General features: G+C 38.7%; 1 protein-coding gene across 47 annotated transcripts in view; it reads right to left on the reverse strand.

The window, feature by feature from the left end:
• CLASP2 (cytoplasmic linker associated protein 2) overlaps positions 1-20,404 on the reverse strand; it is a 215,689-nt gene that overhangs the window by 13,750 nt on the left and 181,535 nt on the right. For all 47 annotated transcript variants that reach the window (XM_038002994.2, XM_038002988.2, XM_038002990.2 and 44 more), the window contains 3 exons: positions 7,704-7,897; positions 6,425-6,553; positions 1,835-2,041 (listed from right to left, as the gene is read on the reverse strand). In XM_038002994.2, the coding sequence (XP_037858922.1) occupies positions 1,835-2,041; positions 6,425-6,553; positions 7,704-7,897 (530 nt within the window). The remainder of the gene's footprint in view (positions 1-1,834; positions 2,042-6,424; positions 6,554-7,703; positions 7,898-20,404) is intronic.

The raw sequence follows: 20,404 nt of genomic DNA on the forward strand, positions 1-20,404 counted from the left end.
GAACTTGCTGCTAGTGGTGGTTTGGCCTTATCTGCTCATATTTTGGGGTTCACTGGGATACCTTTTCCTAATTTTGTTGATGTTTTTCATGTTTTTTTGTATGCAATTCTAGTTGCTCAGTGAGATAATTTTCTGGTGAGAAAATCTGAAGGCATTCAAAAAGTATATTGCCATTGCCTTCTTGCCTTTCATTGCTCTGGTCCTAATACCTACACATCTTAATTTTAATAGTCTATAGCAAAGAGTTAAAATGCTAATATTTATGTTCATTAGCGTTGTTTTGCTTTTCTGATAGGTAAGATGCCTTTTCCCAATAATCATGTGTGCAATAAAATCCTGCACCAACCTATCATCAGAGGAAATAAGAAATTTATAAGAACTTAAAGCCATAATGGCTCTTTGCTAGTATCCTAACGCTCTTTAAGTTACTTATCCAGCAAACATGGATTCAGTACCCATTACATATGTGACATATACATATTATACATATTATAAATCTTTTTTGTTTGTTTGTTTGAGACAGAGTCTTGCTCTGTTGCCCAGGCTGGAGTGCAGTGGCACGATCTTGGCTCACTGCAACCTCCACCTCTCGGGTTCAAGCGATTCTCCTGCCTCAGTCTCCCGAGTAGCTGGGATTACAGGCATGTGCCAACACACCTGGCTAATTTTGTATATTTAGTAGAGACAGGGTTTCTCCATGTTTGTCAGGCTGGTCTTGAACTCCTGACCTCAGGTGATCCACCTGCCTTGGCCTCCCAAAGTGCTGGGATTACAGGTGTGAGCCACTGTGCCCAGCCTATACTCTGTTCTTAGTATTAAGGCACAGACAAAGAGATTTGGATCTTATGTTAGGACCTCCCAATTTAGTAATATTAAGCTTAGAATAGAATTTAAAATACAATACTATAGATGTATAATGATTAGTTCTCTTTAGGAGGGTTCTTAATATACATACTATGTAATATTAGCCATTAAAATCACATTGCAAAATATTATTTATTGGATGGAAAGAGTTCACAATGTATGGCTAAGTTAAAGCATGTTATAAAACACGTCTCATTTTTGTTAAAATGTTTCTATGATTGGGTTTATGTAGCTAAAGAGAAACACATTACATCAATGACTGTAAATTAGTATAACCACTTTGGAGTGAAATCTGGTAACACCTAGAAATTCTGTTTCTAGATGTATATATATAAGTGCATGAAGATATTACAAGGAAATTCATTATAATATTTGTCAATAAAAAGGAAATAATCCAAATATTTATCAATAGATGAACAGATTAACAATTTGTGGCATATACATAAATGACATATTATTCATTCATAAAAAGGAATGAAATTCTAATACAAGCTACAACATGGATGAACCCTGAAAACATTATGCTAAGTAAAATAAGCCAGACTTACAAGGACAAATATTGTATTATTACACTTACTAGGAATCTAGCAGAAAATAGAATAGAGGTTACCAGGTGCTGGGGGGGAATGGAGGGAGAAAGGAATGGGGTTATTGTTTAATGGGTACAGAGTTTCGGTTTGGGATGATGAAAAATTTCTGTATGTGGATAGTAGTGATGGTTGCATAACACTGTGAATGTATTTAATGCCCCTAAATTGTACACTTAAAAAGGGTTAATTATATGCTATGTAAATTTTACCACACTCACATCTATAACCCCCTGGCTAGTTATGAAAAAGTCTTTGTCCTGAATATTGCAGACAAACAGGAGGAAGGCTTGATCATGCCAGTAATGATGCCTGGAAAGTACCTAAAATAACTGAACCCCAAATGTATCATGGCTCATTCCTCTCAAAGCTTTGTTGCTTACCTGTATCAGACCTGGCATAATCTCTGGCAAAAGGAGGTTAAGGGTTTCCTTGGACACTCTTTCTATCACTTTTGTTTGCATTTTGATTGCAGCCAGATTAATTGGATAGTCTGCAGTTTGGATGATAGGACAAAGCACTTTGATGCACTGCTCTGGACTAATTGAAGTGGCCAACACTGATGCTGCTTCCTCGGCAGATCTCACCACCTAAAAAAAAAATAGGAAAGTAAGCCAGAAAGTAATTTTTAAAATATTATACTATGTCCTGGAAGTATAAACTTCATTAAGTATTTAATATAATATTTGGAATTTGCTTTGAAAATGCTACAGTAAACAAACATGAAAAGTGAGGGTGCAGATTACAGATACAAAGGACTGGCAAAATGTCAGTAATAGCTGAAGCTAGATGATGGATAAATGGGCTTTATTACACTATTTTCCCTTCTTGTGTTCTTTTTTGCTGTTGGCTAGTTTTTTTTTTTTTTTTTTTTTTGAGACACGGTCTTGCTCTGTCACCCAGGCAGGAGTGCAGTGGCTTGATCATCAATCACTGCAGCCTCAAACTCCCAGGCTCAAGTGAGACTCCCACCTCAGCCTTCTGAGTAGTTGGAACTTTTTTTTTTTTTTTTTAGTAGAGATGAGGTCTTGCTATGTTGCCCAGGGTGATGTTAAACTCCAGAGCTCCAGCAATCCTCCTGCCTCGGCCTCCCAAAGTGCTAGGATTACAAGTGTGAGTTGCCGCGTGCAGCCTTAAAGTAGTTTTTAAATCAAACTGTGGTCTAGTTGTGTTAGGGTGAGGAGGCTCTATTTACTTAAGACTACAATGTGACTGGAGTCCCCTGCATAAGCCACGCTGAAGCCCTGCTCATTATTAGTACTCTCATCTCTAGGAGTGCTTGAGCCTTTTGTATCACATAAATAAAATAAAAATCATATGATTAATGTGTTGTCAAAAGTTAACATACTATTCCTCCTTGTTTTCATAATGATTTTCTTTCTTCTGTATTGAGCTTTGGGGAGGGTAAAACACTGGTTTCATGATGATGACAAGAAATGGCCGTCTATCTTCTTATCAGAGTCTGTAATCTCTAAAGACAGTCTTAAGATCATGTAAAAATAACTGCTTTTGATGCTACTTTGGCAGTGTCTCACTTATGATCTCAATAGGTGAAAAATGCTTAGAAAGGTACAGTGGGAAATACACTTAACAAAAAAAAAAAAAAAAAAAAAAAACGCCAGGCGCCGTGGTTCACGTCTATAATCCCAGCACTTTGGGAGGCCGAGGCAGGCAGATCATGAGGTCAGGAGATCGAGACCATCCTGGCTAACATGGTGAAACCCCATCTCCACTAAAAATACAAAAAATTGGCTGGGTGTGGTGGCACGCACCTGTAGTCCCAGCTACTTGGGAGGCTGAGGCAGGAGAATCGCTTGAACCCGGGGAGGCGGAGATTGCAGTGAGCCAAGATCACGCCACTGCACTCCAGCCAGGGCGACAGAGCGAGACTCCGTCTAAACACAAACAAACAAACAAAGAAAAACAAAAACAAAAAAAGAAAACACACTGGACGTTAGAAGACCCAGGGCCAATTTCAGCTTTAATACCTTAAGAGTGTCAATTTTATATTTTGTAGGGATGCTACAGGCCTTATTTGGGTCAAAAGGTAAATAACTACAAATACTAGACATCGTTTTTAAACTTTCAGTGAAATGCCATAGGTGTGTCACTACTAAACACTCATGGAATAAAACAAAATCAGAAACAGAAAACAAAACTGGGCTGGGCAAAGTGGCTCAAGTCTGTAATCCCAGCACTCTGGGAGGCTAAGCTGGGCAGATCACTTGAGGCCAGGAGTTCGAGACCAGCCTGGCAAACACAGTAAAACCCCGTTTCTACACAAAAATTAGCTGGGCATGTTGGTGCACACCTGTAATTCCAGTTATTTGGGAGGCTGAGGCAGGAGAACCTGTTGAACCCAGAAGGCAAAGGTTGCAGTGGGCTGAGATCGTGCCACTGCACTCCAGCCTGGGTGACAGAGCGAGACTCGGTCTCAAAACAGAGAAAACCCAAAACCCCTGCAAAAACCCAGATATATTTAAAAGTTATGATTCACTCTTCTAGAAGAGTCACAGTCAAATCTTTTAAAAAAGTAATTACCCCAAGGGTTTCAATTTCCCTGCATCCTCACCAACGTATTGTCTGTATTTCTTTTGGGTGTTAAGTGATCTCTCACTGTGGCTTTGGTTACATTTTCCTAATGACTAATGATGTTGACCATCTTTTCATGTGCTTATTGCCATTTGTGTATCTTTGGAGAAATGTTTATTCAGATCCTTTGTCCATTTAAAAAATTGGGCCATCTTTTCATTGCTGTGTTGTAAGAATATATATTATGGATATTAGTACCTTATCAGATACATGTCTGCAAAATTTTTCTCCCATTCTATGAGTTATCTTTTCACTTTCAGGATAATGTCCTTTGAAGGACAGAAAATATTTTCTTTGATTTTTTTATTTATTTTATTTTTATTTTTGAGACAAGTCTTGCTCTCTCACCCAGACTGGAATGCAGTGGCATGATCTCGGCTCACTGCAGCCTCCACCTCCCGGGTTCAAGCAATTCTCCTGCCTCAGCCTCCCAAATAGATGGGATTAGACGTATCCACCATGACATCTGGCTAATTTTTGTATTTTTAGTGAAGATGGGGTTTTGTCATGTTGGCCAGGCTGGTCTCGAACTCCTAACCTCAAGTGATCCACCTGCCTCGGCCTCCCAAAGTGTTGGAATTACAGGCGTAAGCCATCATGCCCGGCCAAATTTGTTTTAAAAGTGTTACCTCTAGCTGACCACTAAGCTAATAAAGCACAAAAGTATTTAATTTTGAAGAAGTCCAAATTATCTTTTTTGTTGTTGCTGGTTGCTTCTGCTTTTAGTTATATTATGAAATCACTGCCTAATCCAAAGTAATAAAGATTTATACCTCTGCTTTCTTTGGAGAGGTTTATAGCTTTAGCTCTTGCATTTGGCTCTGATTCATTTTATCTCGTTTCTATTTTAACCTTCCTTTTTTGATCTGTCTTTTGCTTCTGTCTTGGTTCTACCAGAGATACTTAATGCTATTTCTCAGTTGCTTTCTCTTAGATATATAGTCCTTACAGAACTAAAAGTAGAACTACCATTTGATCCAGCAATTCCACTACTGGGTATCTACCTAGAAAAAAAGAAGTCATGATATGAAAAAGGTACTTGCACACAGGTGTTTATAGCAGCACAATTTGCAATTGCAAAAATATGGAAAAAGCCCAAATGCCCATCAATCAATGAATGAAGAAATTCTGTGTGTATACACACACACACACACACCAAGTGTATGTGTATATACACACACACACACACACACCATGTGTATGTGTATATATACACACACACACCATGGAATACTACTCAGCCATAGAAATGAATGAAATAATGGCATTCGCAGCAACCTGGATGGAACTGGTGACCTTTATTCTAAGTGAAGTAACTCAGGAATGGAAAACCAAACATCACATGTTCTCATTCACAAATGGGAACTAGGCTACAAGGGTGCAAAAGTATAAAATGATACAATGGACTCTGGGGACTTGGGGGAAAGAGTGGGAGCAGGATGAGGGATAAAAGACTACACATTGGGTACAGTGTACACTGCACAGGTGATGGATGCACCAAAATCTCAGAAATCACCACTAAATAACTTATTCATATAACCAAACACCACTTGTTCCACTCAAAAATCTATTGAAATAAAAAAAAATGTAGTCCCTATTTGAACTTTTTTTTCTAATTCTTTCTGAGATTATAATACAAATCCTCATAGTTATCTAATCAATGTCACTGGTGAAGAAGGGGAGAGAGATATCATGACTACCAAGTACTATGAAACAGGTTCATGGAACTCTTCCATGAAAGCTGTCCTCACTACTTTGGTGAATAAACTTGTAGCAGATAAATAGCTCCTCTAGGCAATTTATCGCTTAAAAATAACAACGACCTGCTTGGGCAACATGGTGAAACTTCATCTCTACAAAAAATACCAAAAATTAGCCAGGTGTGCTGGTGCATGCCTGCAGTCCCAGCTACTCAGGAAGCTGAGGTGGGAGGATCACTGGAACCAGGAGGCTGAGGCTGCAGTGAGCTGTGATCACACCACTGCACTCCAGCCTGGGCAACAGAGTGAGACCCTGACTCAACAAACGAACAAACGAACAACCAACCCCCCCGCAAAACCATGATTTCTTATCTTCATTAGTTATTTTAAAAAATCAAATTTTTATTGCTAAATGAAAAGTGAGTAGAAAACTCAAAGTGAAGGAGAAAACGAAATTAAATAAATTATTTCCTAGAGCTGGCCTATTTTAGGTGAAAGGCCATGATATCACTGTTTAATTCATTTAACAGAAAAAAATATGCTTGCTTCTTGATCAGGTATTACCCTGAATGTCAAGGCAAATGTTCAAGAAAATTATTAATAAGGCTACATTTTATACAATGTTTACATGTTTCATGAAATAAAATAATGAAATAATAATTTAACTTCCAGGTAACTTACCTCCTTATGAGGATCTTTATGTGCTTCCAGTGTTTTCATGACAGTCAATTCTGCATAGTTTTTAAATCTTGCTGGCTGATGCCTTAGGATTTCTCTTAAAACCTTTAACGCCAAAGCCCTGATTGTAGGCTAAGAAGAAACATTTAAATATTTTTAATATTTTGGGTTGTAGATAACCTTTAACATTTTCAATTTTTTTTTTTTTTTTTTGAGACGGAGTCTCGCTCTGTTGCCCAGGCTGGGGTGCAGCGGCTGGATCTCAGCTCACTGCAAGCTCCACCTCCTGGGTTTACGCCATTCTCCTGCCTCAGCCTTCTGAGTAGCTGGGAGTACAGGCGCCCGCCACCTCGCCCGGCTAGTTTTTTGTATTTTTTAGTAGAGACGGGGTTTCACCATGTTAGCCAGGATGGTCTCGATCTCCTGACCTCATGATCTGCCCGTCTCGGCCTCCCAAAGTGCTGGGATTACAGGCTTGAGCCACCATGCCTGGCCAACATTTTCAATTTTTGTAACTTAAGGGTCTTAATAATGGGGGAGGAGTTGCAGACAACTGCATAAAGTATGCGTTATACTACATAATTAAGTTTTCTTATCTCTAATTGAAAATTTATATTACACTTACTGTATTTGCAAGAAATCAACAACTACATTCAGACTATAAAAAGGAGTTTTGGAGCTGGGCACGGTGGCTCATGCCAGTAATCCCAGCACTTTGGAAGGCTGAAGCAGGTGGATCACTTGAGGTCAGGAGTTTGAGACCAGCCTGGCCAACATGGTGAAAACCCGTCTCTACCAAAAATACAAAATTAGCCAGGGGTGGTGGCACGTGCCTATAATCCCAGCTACTCAGGAGGCTGAGGCAGGAGAATTGCTGGAGCCTGCGAGGCGGAGGTTGCAGTGAGCTGAGATCACACCACTGCATTCCAGCTTGGGCTTGAGAATGAGATTACTTCTCAATAAATAAATAAATAAATAAATAAATAAATAAATAAATAAATAGTTGCTCCTGAGCAACTAATCTAAATATGTAAAACAAGTAACATGTACTTTTCTATAAGAATTCAGCCTGCAACCTTTCATTTTTCCTGTTGTTAATTGTTCAAAATTGTTGAGCTACTTGGTTTAGAAGAAAAAGTACTTCATAGTGAAAAGTTCATGCAGAAAGAAGCAGCAGAAGAGACTCATGCTTCCAGTTTCTAAATCCGTGTAGCACTGGATTAACAGGCAATCTAAAAGAGACAGAAAGGACAGGCTACTGTTTACACATTTTGCCATTTACCTCTTTATCTCCAAGGGTTTCAAGCAATAAAAGCAATATTGTTTTGAAGTGTTCATCCCAAACACTAAAAGATTCTTCCTGTGTCAGTTTCATAAGTTCATAGAGGGCGATTTTTCTTTCTTCTACACGCTCATTATGGTTAGACAGCTCCTTCAACAACTCTGCAACTAGGTCAGAATGGTCTAGGGAAAGATCTGTCAAAAGGACATGATATTACTTCTGTAACTTTATAGGGTGATTCTCACAAGTATGGGGATAACAACTTTATATGATGAAACACAAATAAAACCATTATGTTTGTGGTAAAAAAGACAAAGAAAAAAAGACTTAAGTAATTTTCTTTTCAATTTTGTCATTCCCAAAACACTGGTGCTATCATAAAACTCTGTGTAATAAAAACACACAAAGGTGAGACCAGTATAATGAACCCTTATACACCCATCACCCAGATTTAACAGTTTGTAAGATTTTACCATTCTTACATCATCTTTGTCCTCCCTTCCCTTTTATCTGAAGTATTTCTAGCAAATCCCATATATGTCATTTCCTCTTTATATACCTCAGTATGTATTTCTATGGTTTCATGCCAGGAGGCTTAAATGGTTTTTAGTGATGATAAAAACAACCACTGGATTTAGGTAGTGACAATCTAATCCCACTATTGTAAACTTCTTCATAAATCACCCCCTTTTTTTCTGAGACAGGGTTTCACTTTGTCACCAAGGCTGGAGTATAGTGGTGTGATCATGGCTCATTGCCGTCTCCACCTCCCAGGCTCAATTGATCCTCCCAACTTAGCCTCCTGAGTAGGTGGAACTACAGGTGTGTACCTACACACCCAGCTAATTTTTGTGTTTTTTGTAGAGAAGGGGTCTCACCATGTTGTCCAGGCCAGTCTGGAATTCCTGGGCTCAAGTAATCTACTGGCCTCCCAAAGAGTTGGGATTATAGGCATGAGCCACCATGCGAGACTATCAATGGTTTTGGCCACTGATTGTTGTTGAATCACTTATTTTAATACAAGTTAAAAATGGTGATTATCTAATCATACCACTCCTTCCATGGGGTAGAATTCTTCTGTAGAGAATAACTTTATCAACTAGACCTATTCTGATTACCCTGAAATACAATTTGATAGAAAAGGCAGAATAGATTCTTAACATAGTTCTCTTTAAATTTTAGCCTTCAGTTAGGCCCAGCGGTTACCAAGGAGTTTTTATTTGTTTTTGCCTTCTTTTTAAAAGCACAATTACAAACTCTTGGATTTTATAACCACGAAAAGTCACTGCTTATTTTTAAACAAGTTATCAGACAGTGCTTTAAATCATTTTTGTAGGAATAACAGTTAAATCTAAGACTTCACATTTGAATGTCACAAAATACCAGAGTTGTTCTTAAAATTTTTTGATGATCAAATACATGATAAATTCAGCCCTTGAGGGATTTCAGCAGGTAGTGTCCTGGGCTTGTGCCATAGACTAATTTCCTTCCCATCTCTCTGGAATGAAACAACCATAGGGCACGCTGCAGACCAATATATCACTATTGTTGGTTTTAACAAGAACTACTGCAGCAGGATGAATGTATCTCTATAAATCCCACAAAAAATCACTTCCGGAAAGTTGTAAGTTAACAGATTTTGGAAGATGTTAAAGGATTATTCTAAGAGTGTCTTTTATTTCAGCTGGATGTATGGGATTCACAAGAAAATGCTTTTCACAGGTAGTCAGTTCTCTTTTCCATGAAAGTAAGCTTTGTAATTACTCTAGCAGATAATTAGAAATGACCTGATATATAATGATCTGGACAGATGACTGGCAGAAAAATAATTTCTTCCAGAGAAAGCACCTAGATTGCTATAAAACTGAATTATCTGTATCATACTAATGAGATAATCCAAAGGTGCTGAATCTTTCCTCTTCTGACAGAGAGCAGCACCATGGTCAAGTGAAAAGAACACAGGCTTTGTAGTCTCATTAAATCTCTGCCTCTTATACTCTGTGACTGGAGCAGTTTCCTAATTACTGCCGAGGTGCAGTTTTATTATCAGTAAAATGGGAAAACAGCATCTGCCTCCTAGGGTCATGGTGAGCACTTGGGCCTAGAATACAGTAAGCTCATTAATGTTAATTCTCCTGTGTCCTTCTGACAAACATTGAAACAATTACAATTCTGATAATATTTTTGTGGCAGTGCTCAAGAATTATGAAATAGTCTTTCAGCTTGGCAAACTTTTATATGAATCTTTCCTGAATAACCACTATCCTCACTAGAGGTAGTATTCTAGAACATTATAGTTCCTAGTAAGCTTAACAAAGGTTATCAGTGGCTTTTTCTGGACTCATTAACTTTGATAAATGTGTGTGCCTGATTGTAATGTGGGCAGAAACACTGGGTGAGAGACATATCAGATATTCAAATAATTTCCTTTTATAGAAATTCTGACTTGAACAAAATTATCCTTTGCCAAATTTTAGATTTTAAAAATAAAAAAAGGAGGAGAAACTGCATGGGGGAGGAGAATAAAAGAAAAATCAGAACAGAAATAGAGAACAATTTAAAAAAGAATAATGTTAACAATGTTCATAATAAAATAATGTCAAACAGAGTCTTCTTCATCTCAACATTAAAAATGAAAATAGACAATAAATGAAAACAACTGCCATACAAAGCATGGGACTACTACTGCTGTAGTTTTTCTCTTTTTTCTTTTATTTGTACTACTGTAGTTTAGCTGAGGGCTTATCCATCTTCAAAGAATGTTTACTCAACATGAAATGGCTGCCTATGTTTCAGAAGTAAATCACACATTAGACTATGATGAAATAGTGTTCTCAAGTTCAAAAACACTATACTCAATTTAGATTTCCAGAGTCTTCCTTTAACAAATATAAAATATATGATCCTTAGTAAATGAGAAGATAATTAGGGAATAAGGGAGTGATCCTTACAAATTTTGGCTTTATGATATTTTGATGTGCTGTCTCTCTCTTTTTTTTCTTTCTTTCTGAGACAGAGTCTTGCTCTGTCACCCAGGCTGAAGTGCAGTGGCGTGATCTCGGCTCACAGTAACCTCCATCTCCAAGGTTCAAGTCATTCTTGTGCCTCAGCCTCCCAAGCAGCTGGAAATACAGGCATGCGCCACCACGCCCGGCTAATTTTTGTTAGAAATGGGGTTTCACCATATTGGCCAGGCTAGTCTCGAACTCCTCACCTCGGGTGATCCACCTGCCTCGGCCTCCCAAAGTGTTGGGATTACAGGCGTAAGGCACCGCAGCTGGCCGATATATTGCCTCTTGACATGAGAAGATGGTAAAAGTAATCAAACAAATGCAAAGGATAATTTTTTAAAAGTTACCAAAATTATAAATGACCAGGCATTAGGACAGATTCCCAAACAAACTATAAGAAGGGTATCCACTGATGAATGTATCACCTTTAAGCCCAGACAGGTAGGAAGGGTGTCCACATAGAGTGGTAATCAGGTGTAAGCTGTTGGAGCCAAAGTGAAATAAGAAGGGCATTCACGATTTTGAGTGAGGATAGAATGGCAAAGCCTTAGCAGTATGAGGAGTAGATCTGTGCAAGTAAGGAGGTAGTAGCAGAGACAGCAGAAAAATTGGTAGCAGAAAAAATGGTTGCGTACAGAGGACTGATCAAATCAGTAAATATATTAAAGACAACGTAAGCTAGGTTTCTCACTGTCAGTAAAGGGGGTTATCAATCTGGAAATTAGAATTTCCTTGGTGCAAGAATGGAATTGGAACTACTGGTGTAAAAACATGGTTTTTGATAGATATGGAAACAGCAATGTAAATCTCTAAACACACACACATTCCCTAGCTCTGCCCACTGAGAGGTCTAGGGAGCAGTGACATCCCACTAACTGAGTACATCTAGAGTCCAGATCTTAGCCTGTAAAAACCATCTTTCCTTAATAGGAACAATGGATCCTTGGAGAAATGATTGATTCCAGGACTGAAGCAGGGATAGTATAACAGTATCAGAATGCAAGGATGGGGACATGTCAAAAGAACAAAAGCCGGCTTGAATGGAATCCTGTTGGTCAAATCAAGGGCAATTTGAGCTTCAAAATAAATAAATAATGATTGTCATAATGGGAAACGATGAGTCTATACTGTTATAAATATGTATGCCAATTTTCCCAAATAAATTTTCTAGAACAGAAAATAAAAAATTTCCTAAATAAATGAATTCAAGTTTAACGATGAACAGAATATGTAACCTGTTTAAAAATATTAGTGTCTCCTGATAAAACACTTATTAATTACAAAGAGAAAAAGTAACTTCACAGTAAGGAAGTCTGGTAAGCCCCACCATAATCAAGAGATCAAAGTTAACATCACCAGTGATGGAGCACAGTGAAACCATGTGTTACTAGAAAGAGTGCAATGAAAAGAATGCACCATCGCTTCTGCAATACTGATGCCAAGAATGTATAACCTGATTCTAATCATGAGAAAACATCAGACAAAACTACATTCAGAGAAATGCTACAAAATAACTTCAAAAGTGTCATGGTCATGAGAGCTAAGGAAAGACTGAACACTGGAGGAGAACACGGATGGAGACATGATGATTAAATGCAATGTGTGATTCTGAAATGGATCCTTTAGCTGTAAGATATTATTGAGAGATTCTGGGAAGATGGTAGATTAGAAAGCACCAGGACTCTGTCTCCTCACCCAGACAACAGGATCTGTCTGATGTAACTGTTTTGGAACTCTAGTCTACTGAAGGCTTAGAACTTCTAGGGAAAGTTTTGGATGGTAAAATGTGAAAATTTCTATCAATTTTGGCTCTCAGTACAGTAGCAACTACCCATTCCCCACCACCAGCCCCAGCCCCTTGGCAGGCAGCTGTGCACTTGTTGCTGGAGCAGCTTGCACAGACCTTGTGGGAATCAGGGCATGAAAAAAGAACCTTATTCTGTGAATACTGAGGATCTGTGTACTGTTGACTGCTGCTTTTTTTTTTTTTTTTCCTTCTAAAGACCCTTTCCAAGTCCTAGTCACTGCTGCTTCTAATAACAGAGGTACAAAGAGGCAGGCAGCCATTATTGTTGCACCTTTCCTCACTATTGCAAGCCCTTCCCCCTCTAGCTAAAGTAACTTCCAGGGGCTTAAAGGTTCTGCCCCTCCTATTACATTTTTCTCTTTTTCCTTGTTGGGAGCCAGACATTACAGACCAGGATATTCAAAAACAACTGCATATACATGGAGAGTTAGAAAGTGACAATGGATGCCCAGAAAAAGATACAGGCTCAGAAAGGATCTGAGAAGACTTTAAGTTTATACCTCAGGCTGAGGCTGATCTTTGGCATAGAGAAAGCCTGTAACAATCAAAACCAGAAACAACAAGCAAAAATAACAAAAGCCAACAATCTCTGGGGTATTGAGAGCATCTGATTTCCAATGTAACCACATTATTAGATTCAAATATTCAGTTTTCGACAAAAAAATCACAAGGCATACAAAGAACCAGGATAGTACAGCATACTCGAAGGAAAAATAAACAGCAACTGCCCTTGAAAAAGATCTGATGGCAGATCTACTAGACAAAGACTTTAAAATACCTGTCTTGGCTGGGTGCAGTGGCTCAAGCCTGTAATCCAGCACTTTGGGAGGCCGAGACGGGCGGATCACGAGGTCAGGAGATCGAGACCTTCCTGGCTAACACGGTGAAACCCTGTCTCTACTAAAAAATACAAAAAACTTGCCAGGCAAGGTGGCGGGCGCCTGTAGTCCCAGCTACTTGGGAGGCTGAGGCAGGAGAATGGCGTGAACCCAGGAGGCGGAGCTTGCAGTGAGCTGAGATCCGGCCACTGCACTCCAGCCTGGGCAACAGAGCAAGACTCCGTCTCAAAAAAAACAAAAACAAAAACAAAAAACACCTGTCTTAAAGATGCTCTAAGAAGTTAAGATGTGTATAAATTCATGAAAATAATGTATGAACAAAATGGAAATATCAGTAAAGAGACAGGAAACCTAAAAAGAAACCAAAAAGAAATTCTGGAATTAGGAAGTATGGTAACTGAAATAAAAAATTCACTAGTGTAATTACTTAATAAGCATATTTGAGCAGGCAAAAGAATTAGTAAGCAGAGCCTAAGGGATATGTGAGACATCATCAAATGAACAAATCTACTCATTGTGGGAGTATCAGAAGAGAATAGAGAGAAAAAAAATTTGAAAAAATAATGGCTGAAAACCTCCAAAATTTGATCAAAGACATGAACATAAACATGTAAGAAGCTCAATGAATTCCATGTAAAATGAACTCAAAGAGAGCCCCATCAAGACACATGATAATCAAATTTTCAAAAGGCAAAGACAGAATCTTGCAAGCAGCAACAGATAAGTGACCAGTGACACAAAAAGGACCCTCAGTAAGATTATCAGCAGATTTCTCATTAGAAACGTTGGAGGTTAGAAGGTAGTAGGCTGATATATTCAAAGTGCTAAAAGAAAAAAACTGTTAACCAAGAATCCTGTATCTGTCAAAACTGTCCTTCAAAAGCGAGGGAGAAATTAAAAGTATACTAGACAGTAACTTGAAACCATATGAAGAAACACAGATCTCAATAAAGGTAAATACATACATGGGCAATTATAAAAACTACTATTATTGTAATAACAGAATGTAACTCCACTTTTTGTTTTCTACATAATCTAATAGACTAATATAGTAAAAGACAGTTTATATTTCTGGAGACAATTGTACAAAGACGTAATTTTATAATGCCAACAACTGAAAAGGGTGGGGCCAGAGCTGGAAAAGCACAAAGTTTTTGTATGTTATTGAAATAAAACTGGCATACATTTAAAGCAGCATTATAAATTTAGGATATTAAATGTAACCCCCATGGAAACAACCAAGAAAACAGCTATAAAATATACACTAAAGGAAATAAGAAATTTAAACATTTTACTACAAAACAACTAAACACAACAGTAGTATGTAAAAAGTGACAAGCTATAAGGCGTACAGAAAAAAAAATAGCAACATGACAGAAGTAAGTCCTTTCTTATCAGTAATTACTTTAAATGTAAATGAATTAAATCACCCAGTCAAAAGACAGAGATCAGCAGAATGGATAAAAAAGGATAGAAAGATATTCTATCCTTTTTCAAATAGTAATTACTATTACTATTTACATGGTATATCAACAGTAATAGTAATACGTATATCAATAAGTAATAGTCAGAGAGCAGGGGTGGCTATACTAATGCCAGACAAAATAGGCTGGGTGTGGTGGTGCATGCCTGTAATACCAGCACTATGTGAGGCCAAGGGAGGCAGATCACTTAAGCCCAGGAATTTAAGACCAGACCAGGCAACACAGCGAAACCCCATCTCTACTAAAAATACAATTAGCCAGGCGTGGTGGCATGTGCCTGTAATCCCAGCTACTAGGGAGGCTGAGGTGGGAGAATCACCTGAGCCCAGGAAGTTGAGGGTGCAGTAAGCCAAGAGCCATTGCATTCCAGCCTGGGCAATGAAAGTGAGATCCTGTCTTAGGAAAAAAAAAAAAAAAATCAGACAAAATAGACCTTAAGTGAAAAAAAGGTTACAAGAGATAAAATGAGGACATTATATATTAAAAAGATTCAATTATGCATCAAGAATAAGTAACAACTATAAACATGTATGCAGCTTATGACAGATCATCAAAATATATGAAGCAAAAACTGACAGGACTGAAAGGAAAAATAATTTTACAATCATAGGTGACTCTCACTCTCAATAATGGACAGAACAAAGAGACAGAAATAAGAAAACAGAGGACTTAATACAATAAAACAACTACATCCAATAGACATATATGGTGCACACAGGACATTTTTCAATATAGGTTATATGTTGGGGCACAAAGTAAGTTTCAGCAGATTTTAAACTATGGATATAATACACAGTATCTTCTCCCACCACATGAACAGGAGTAAAACTGGAAAATTCACAAATTTGAGGAAATTAAACAACACACTCTTAATGGATCAAAGAAGAAATCAGAGAAACTAGAGAGACAACTGAATAAAAACAACTACATGCCAAAACTTATAGGAGAGAGTGAAAACAGTGCTAAGGGGGAAATTCATAGCTATAAATATGTTAATTCAAAACTGAGAAAGGATAAAGGGGCAAGATGGCCGACTAGAAGTAGCTAGTGTGCATGGCTCTCACAGAGAGGAAGGGAAGGGGTCAGTAAACACACCTTCAACTCAAACATCCAGGTGCTTGCAATGGAACTAATCAAGGAAACAACCTGACCCACAGAGAACAAAGAAAAGTAAGACAGGACAACAGCCCACTAGAGAGCAACACGGAGCCAGGGGAACCTCCCCTGCCTAGGAAAGCGGTGAGTGAATATGTGACCCCAGGGAACCATGCTTCTCCCACCGATCTCTGCAACCCTCGGGTCAGGAGATCTCCTTGTGCACCCACTCCACCAGCCTTCAGTCTGTCAGAACTATGTGGAGTCTTGGCAGTGGAGCCACTCAGGCATGTGTGGAGACCCTGGAGCCTTACACACTCGGGCTTTCAGACAAAGGTAGCTATAGCTCCGGCAAAGTGAGAGGTTAGACCCCCGTACATAGCCTTAGGAAAGAGGCTGAATCCAGGGGACTGAGCAGTGATAGCCTGCAGGCTATCACTTCCCCACTTCCACAGCACCTCACAACATAAGACCCACTGGCTTGGAATTCCAGACAGCCACCAGTAGCGGCACCGCACCTCCCTAAGAAGGAGCTCCCGGCGGGAGGGGCGGGCTGCCATCTTTGCTGTTTGGGTGACTTGGCTGATCGAGCCTTCCGGCTTTATAGAGTTTGAGCTGACCAGGGGGCAGAAGGGATTCCCCCAGCATAGATGCTCTACCAAAGCGTGGTCAGGTTGCTGCTGCTTCTTTTTTTTAAAATTTATAGCTGGGATTACAGGTGTGCCCCACCACGCCCGGCTAATTTTTGTATTTTTAGTAGAGATGGGTTTTTACTATGTTGGCCAGGCTGGTCCTGAACTCCTGGTGTCAAGTGATCTGCCTGCCTTGGCCTCCCAAAGTGCTCAGATGTCATAATACACAGAGACTCAAAATAAAGGTATGGAGGAAAATCTACCAAGCAAATGTAAAACAAAAAATCAGGGGTTGCAATCTAATTTCAGACAGAAGAGATTTTGAACCAACAAAGATCAAAGAAGACAAAGTAGGACATTCCATAATGGAAAAGGGTTCAATTCAACAAGGAGACCTAAGTATCCTAAACATATATGCACCCAACACAGGAGCACAGATTCATAAAGCAAATTCTTAGAGATCTACCAAGAGACATAGATTCCCACACAATAACAGCAGGAGACTTCAACACTCCACTGATAGTATTAGACAGATCATCGAGGCAGAAAATTAACAAAGATATTCAGGACCTAAACTCAACATTGGACCAAATGGATCTGACAGACCTTTATAGAACTCTCCACCCTGAACCAACAGAATATACATTCTTCTTATCATCGCATGGCACATACTCTAAAATGGCCCACATAATTGGATATAAAACAATCCTCAAGAAATGTAAAAGAACCAAAATCATACCAGACATAAACTTGGACCACAGCGCCATAAAAATAGAAGTCAAGACTATGAAAATTGCTAAAAACCATGCAATTATATGGAATTAAACAACATGCCCCCGAATGACTTTTGGGTAAATAATGAAATTAAGGCAGAAATCAAGAAGTTCTTTGAAAACAATGAGAACAAAGATACAAGACATTAGAATCTTTGAGATACAGCTTTGGCAGTGTTAAGAGGTAAATTCATAGCACTAAATGCCAACATCAAAAAGTTAGATCTCAAAATAACAATCTAACTTCATAACTGAAAGAATTAGAGAAGGAAGAACAAATTAACCCCAATGTTAGCAGAAGACGAGAAATAAAAATCAGAGCTGAAATGAAATAAATTGAGACACAAAACATCATTCAAAAGATCAATGAATTCAGGAGTTGTTTTTGAAAAAAATTAATAAAATAGGCCACTAGCTAGACTAACAAAGGATAGAAGATCCAAATAAACACAATTAGAAATGATGAAGGGAATGTTACTACTGACCGCACAGAAATAAAACAACCATCAGAAACTACTACGAATACCTCTATGCATACAAACTAGAAAACCTAGAACAGACAGACAGATTCCTGGACACATACACCCTCCCAAAACTGATGCAGGAAGAAACTGATTCCCTGAACAGACCAATAACAAGCTCCAAAATTGAATCAGTAATAGATAGCATACCAATAATAATAATAATAATAATAATAATAATAATTTTAAAAAGCCTGGGATCTGATGAATTCACAGCTGAATTCTACCAGATGTACAAATAAAAGCTGGTACCATTCCTACAGAAACGATTCCAAAAAAGTTAGGAGGAAAGACTTCCTCACAACTCATTTTGAGGCCAGCATCACAGAACAATACCAAAACCCGCCAGAGTCTGGGTACGGTGGCTCACACCTGTAACCCTAGCACTTTGGGAGACTGACGCAGGCAGATCACCTGAGGTCAGGAGTTTGAGACCAGCCTGGCCAACATGGTTAAAACCCATCTCTACTAAAAATACAAAAAATTAGCCAGGTGTGGTGGCATGCACCTGTAATCCCACCTATTCGGGAGGCTGAGGTAGCAGAATTGCTTGAACCCAGGAGGTGGAGGTCGTAGTGAGCCGAGATCACATCACTGTCCTCCAGCCTGGGTGACGGAGCCAGACTGTCTCAAAACAAAACAAAACAAAACACCACAACAACAACAAAAAGAAAACTTCAGGCCAGTATCCTTGATGAACATCAATGTAAGATCCTTAAGAAAATACTGGCAAACCGAATCCAGCAGGATATCAAAAAGCTAATCCACCATGATCATGTAGGTCTCATCCCTGGATGGAAGGCTGGCTCAACATACATAAATCAATATATGTGATTCATCACATAAACAGAACTAAAGACAAAAACCACATGATTATTTCAATAGACACAAAAAAGACTTGATAAAATTCAACACTGCTTCATGTTAAAACTCTCAATAAACTAGGTATTGAAGGAACATACCTCAAAATAATAAGAGCCATATATGACAAACCCACAGCAGCCAACATTATTCAAAGCTGGAAGCAGTCCCCTTGAAAACTGGCACAAGACAAGGATGCCCTCTCTCAACACTTCTATTAAACATAGTTTTGGAAGTCCTAGCCAGAGCAATCAGGCAAGAGAAAGAAATAAAGGGCATCTAGGTTGGGCATGGTGGCTCACACCTGTAATCTCAGCATTTTGGGATGCTGAGGTGGGTGGATCACTTGAGGTCAGGAGTTCAAGACCAGCCTGGCCAACATGGTGAAACCCCATCTCTACTAAAAATACAAAAATTAGCCTGGCGTGGTGGCGTGTGCCTGCAGACCCAGCTACTTGGGAAGCTGAGGCAGGAGAATTGCTTGAATCCAGAAGGCAGAGGTTGCTGTGAGCCAAGATTGTGCCACAGCACTCCAGCCTGTGTGAAAGAGCAAGAGTCCATCCAAAAAAAAAAAAAAAAGAAATAAAGATAAAGGGCATCCAAACATAAAGAGAAAGTCAAACTATCTCTGTTTGCAGACATAATCATTTTATATTTAGAAAACCTCATAATTTTAGCACAAAAGCTCCTCAAGCTGATAAACAACTTCAGCTAAGTTGCAGGATATAAAATCAATGTACTAAAATCACTAGCATTCCTATACACTAACAACAGCCAAACCAAGAGTCAAATCAGAAAGGCAATCCCATTCCCAACTGCCATAAAAAGGGTAAAATACCTAGGAATATAGCTACCCAGAGAAGTGAAAGATCTCTACAATGAGAATTACAAAACACTGCTCAAAGAAATCAGAGAAGACACAAACAAATGGAAAAACATCTCAGCTCATGGATAGGAAGAATCAATATCATTAAAATGACTATACTGCCCAAAGCAATTTACAGATTCAATGCTATTCCTACCAAACTATCAATGACATTCTTCACAGAACTTGAAAAACCTATTTTAAAATTCATATGGAACCAAAAAAGAGCCCAAATAGCCAAGGCAATCCTAGGCAAAAAGAACAAAGCTGGAGGCATCATGTTACCTGATTTCAAACTATACTACAAGGATACAGTAAGCAAAACAGCATGGTACTAGCACAAAAACAGGCACATAGACCAATGAACAGAATAGAGAGCCTAGAAATAAGACTGCAAATCTGTGATCATCTGATCTTCTACAAAGATGACAAAAACAAGCAATGGGGAAAAGACTCCCTACTCAAAAAATGGTGCTTGGATAACTGGCTAGAAAGACTCCCTACTCAAAAAATGGTGCTTGGATAACTGGCTAGCCATATGCAGAAGACTTAAGCTGGACCCCTTCCTTATACCACATACAAAAATCAACTCAATATGGATTAAAGACGTTAAATGTAAAACCCAAAACTGTAAAAACCCTGGAAGACAACCTAGGCAATACCATCCTGAACATAGGAAAGGGCAAAGATTTAATGACAAAGATACCAAAACCAATCATAAGAAAAGCGAAAATAGGCAAGTGGGATCTAATTAAACTTAAGAGCTTCTGCACAGCAAAAAGAAGTACCAACAGAGTGAACAGACAACCTAAA

This window comes from Chlorocebus sabaeus, chromosome 15 (genome assembly GCF_047675955.1).
Source record: "Chlorocebus sabaeus isolate Y175 chromosome 15, mChlSab1.0.hap1, whole genome shotgun sequence".
Lineage (NCBI taxonomy): Eukaryota > Metazoa > Chordata > Mammalia > Primates > Cercopithecidae > Chlorocebus > Chlorocebus sabaeus.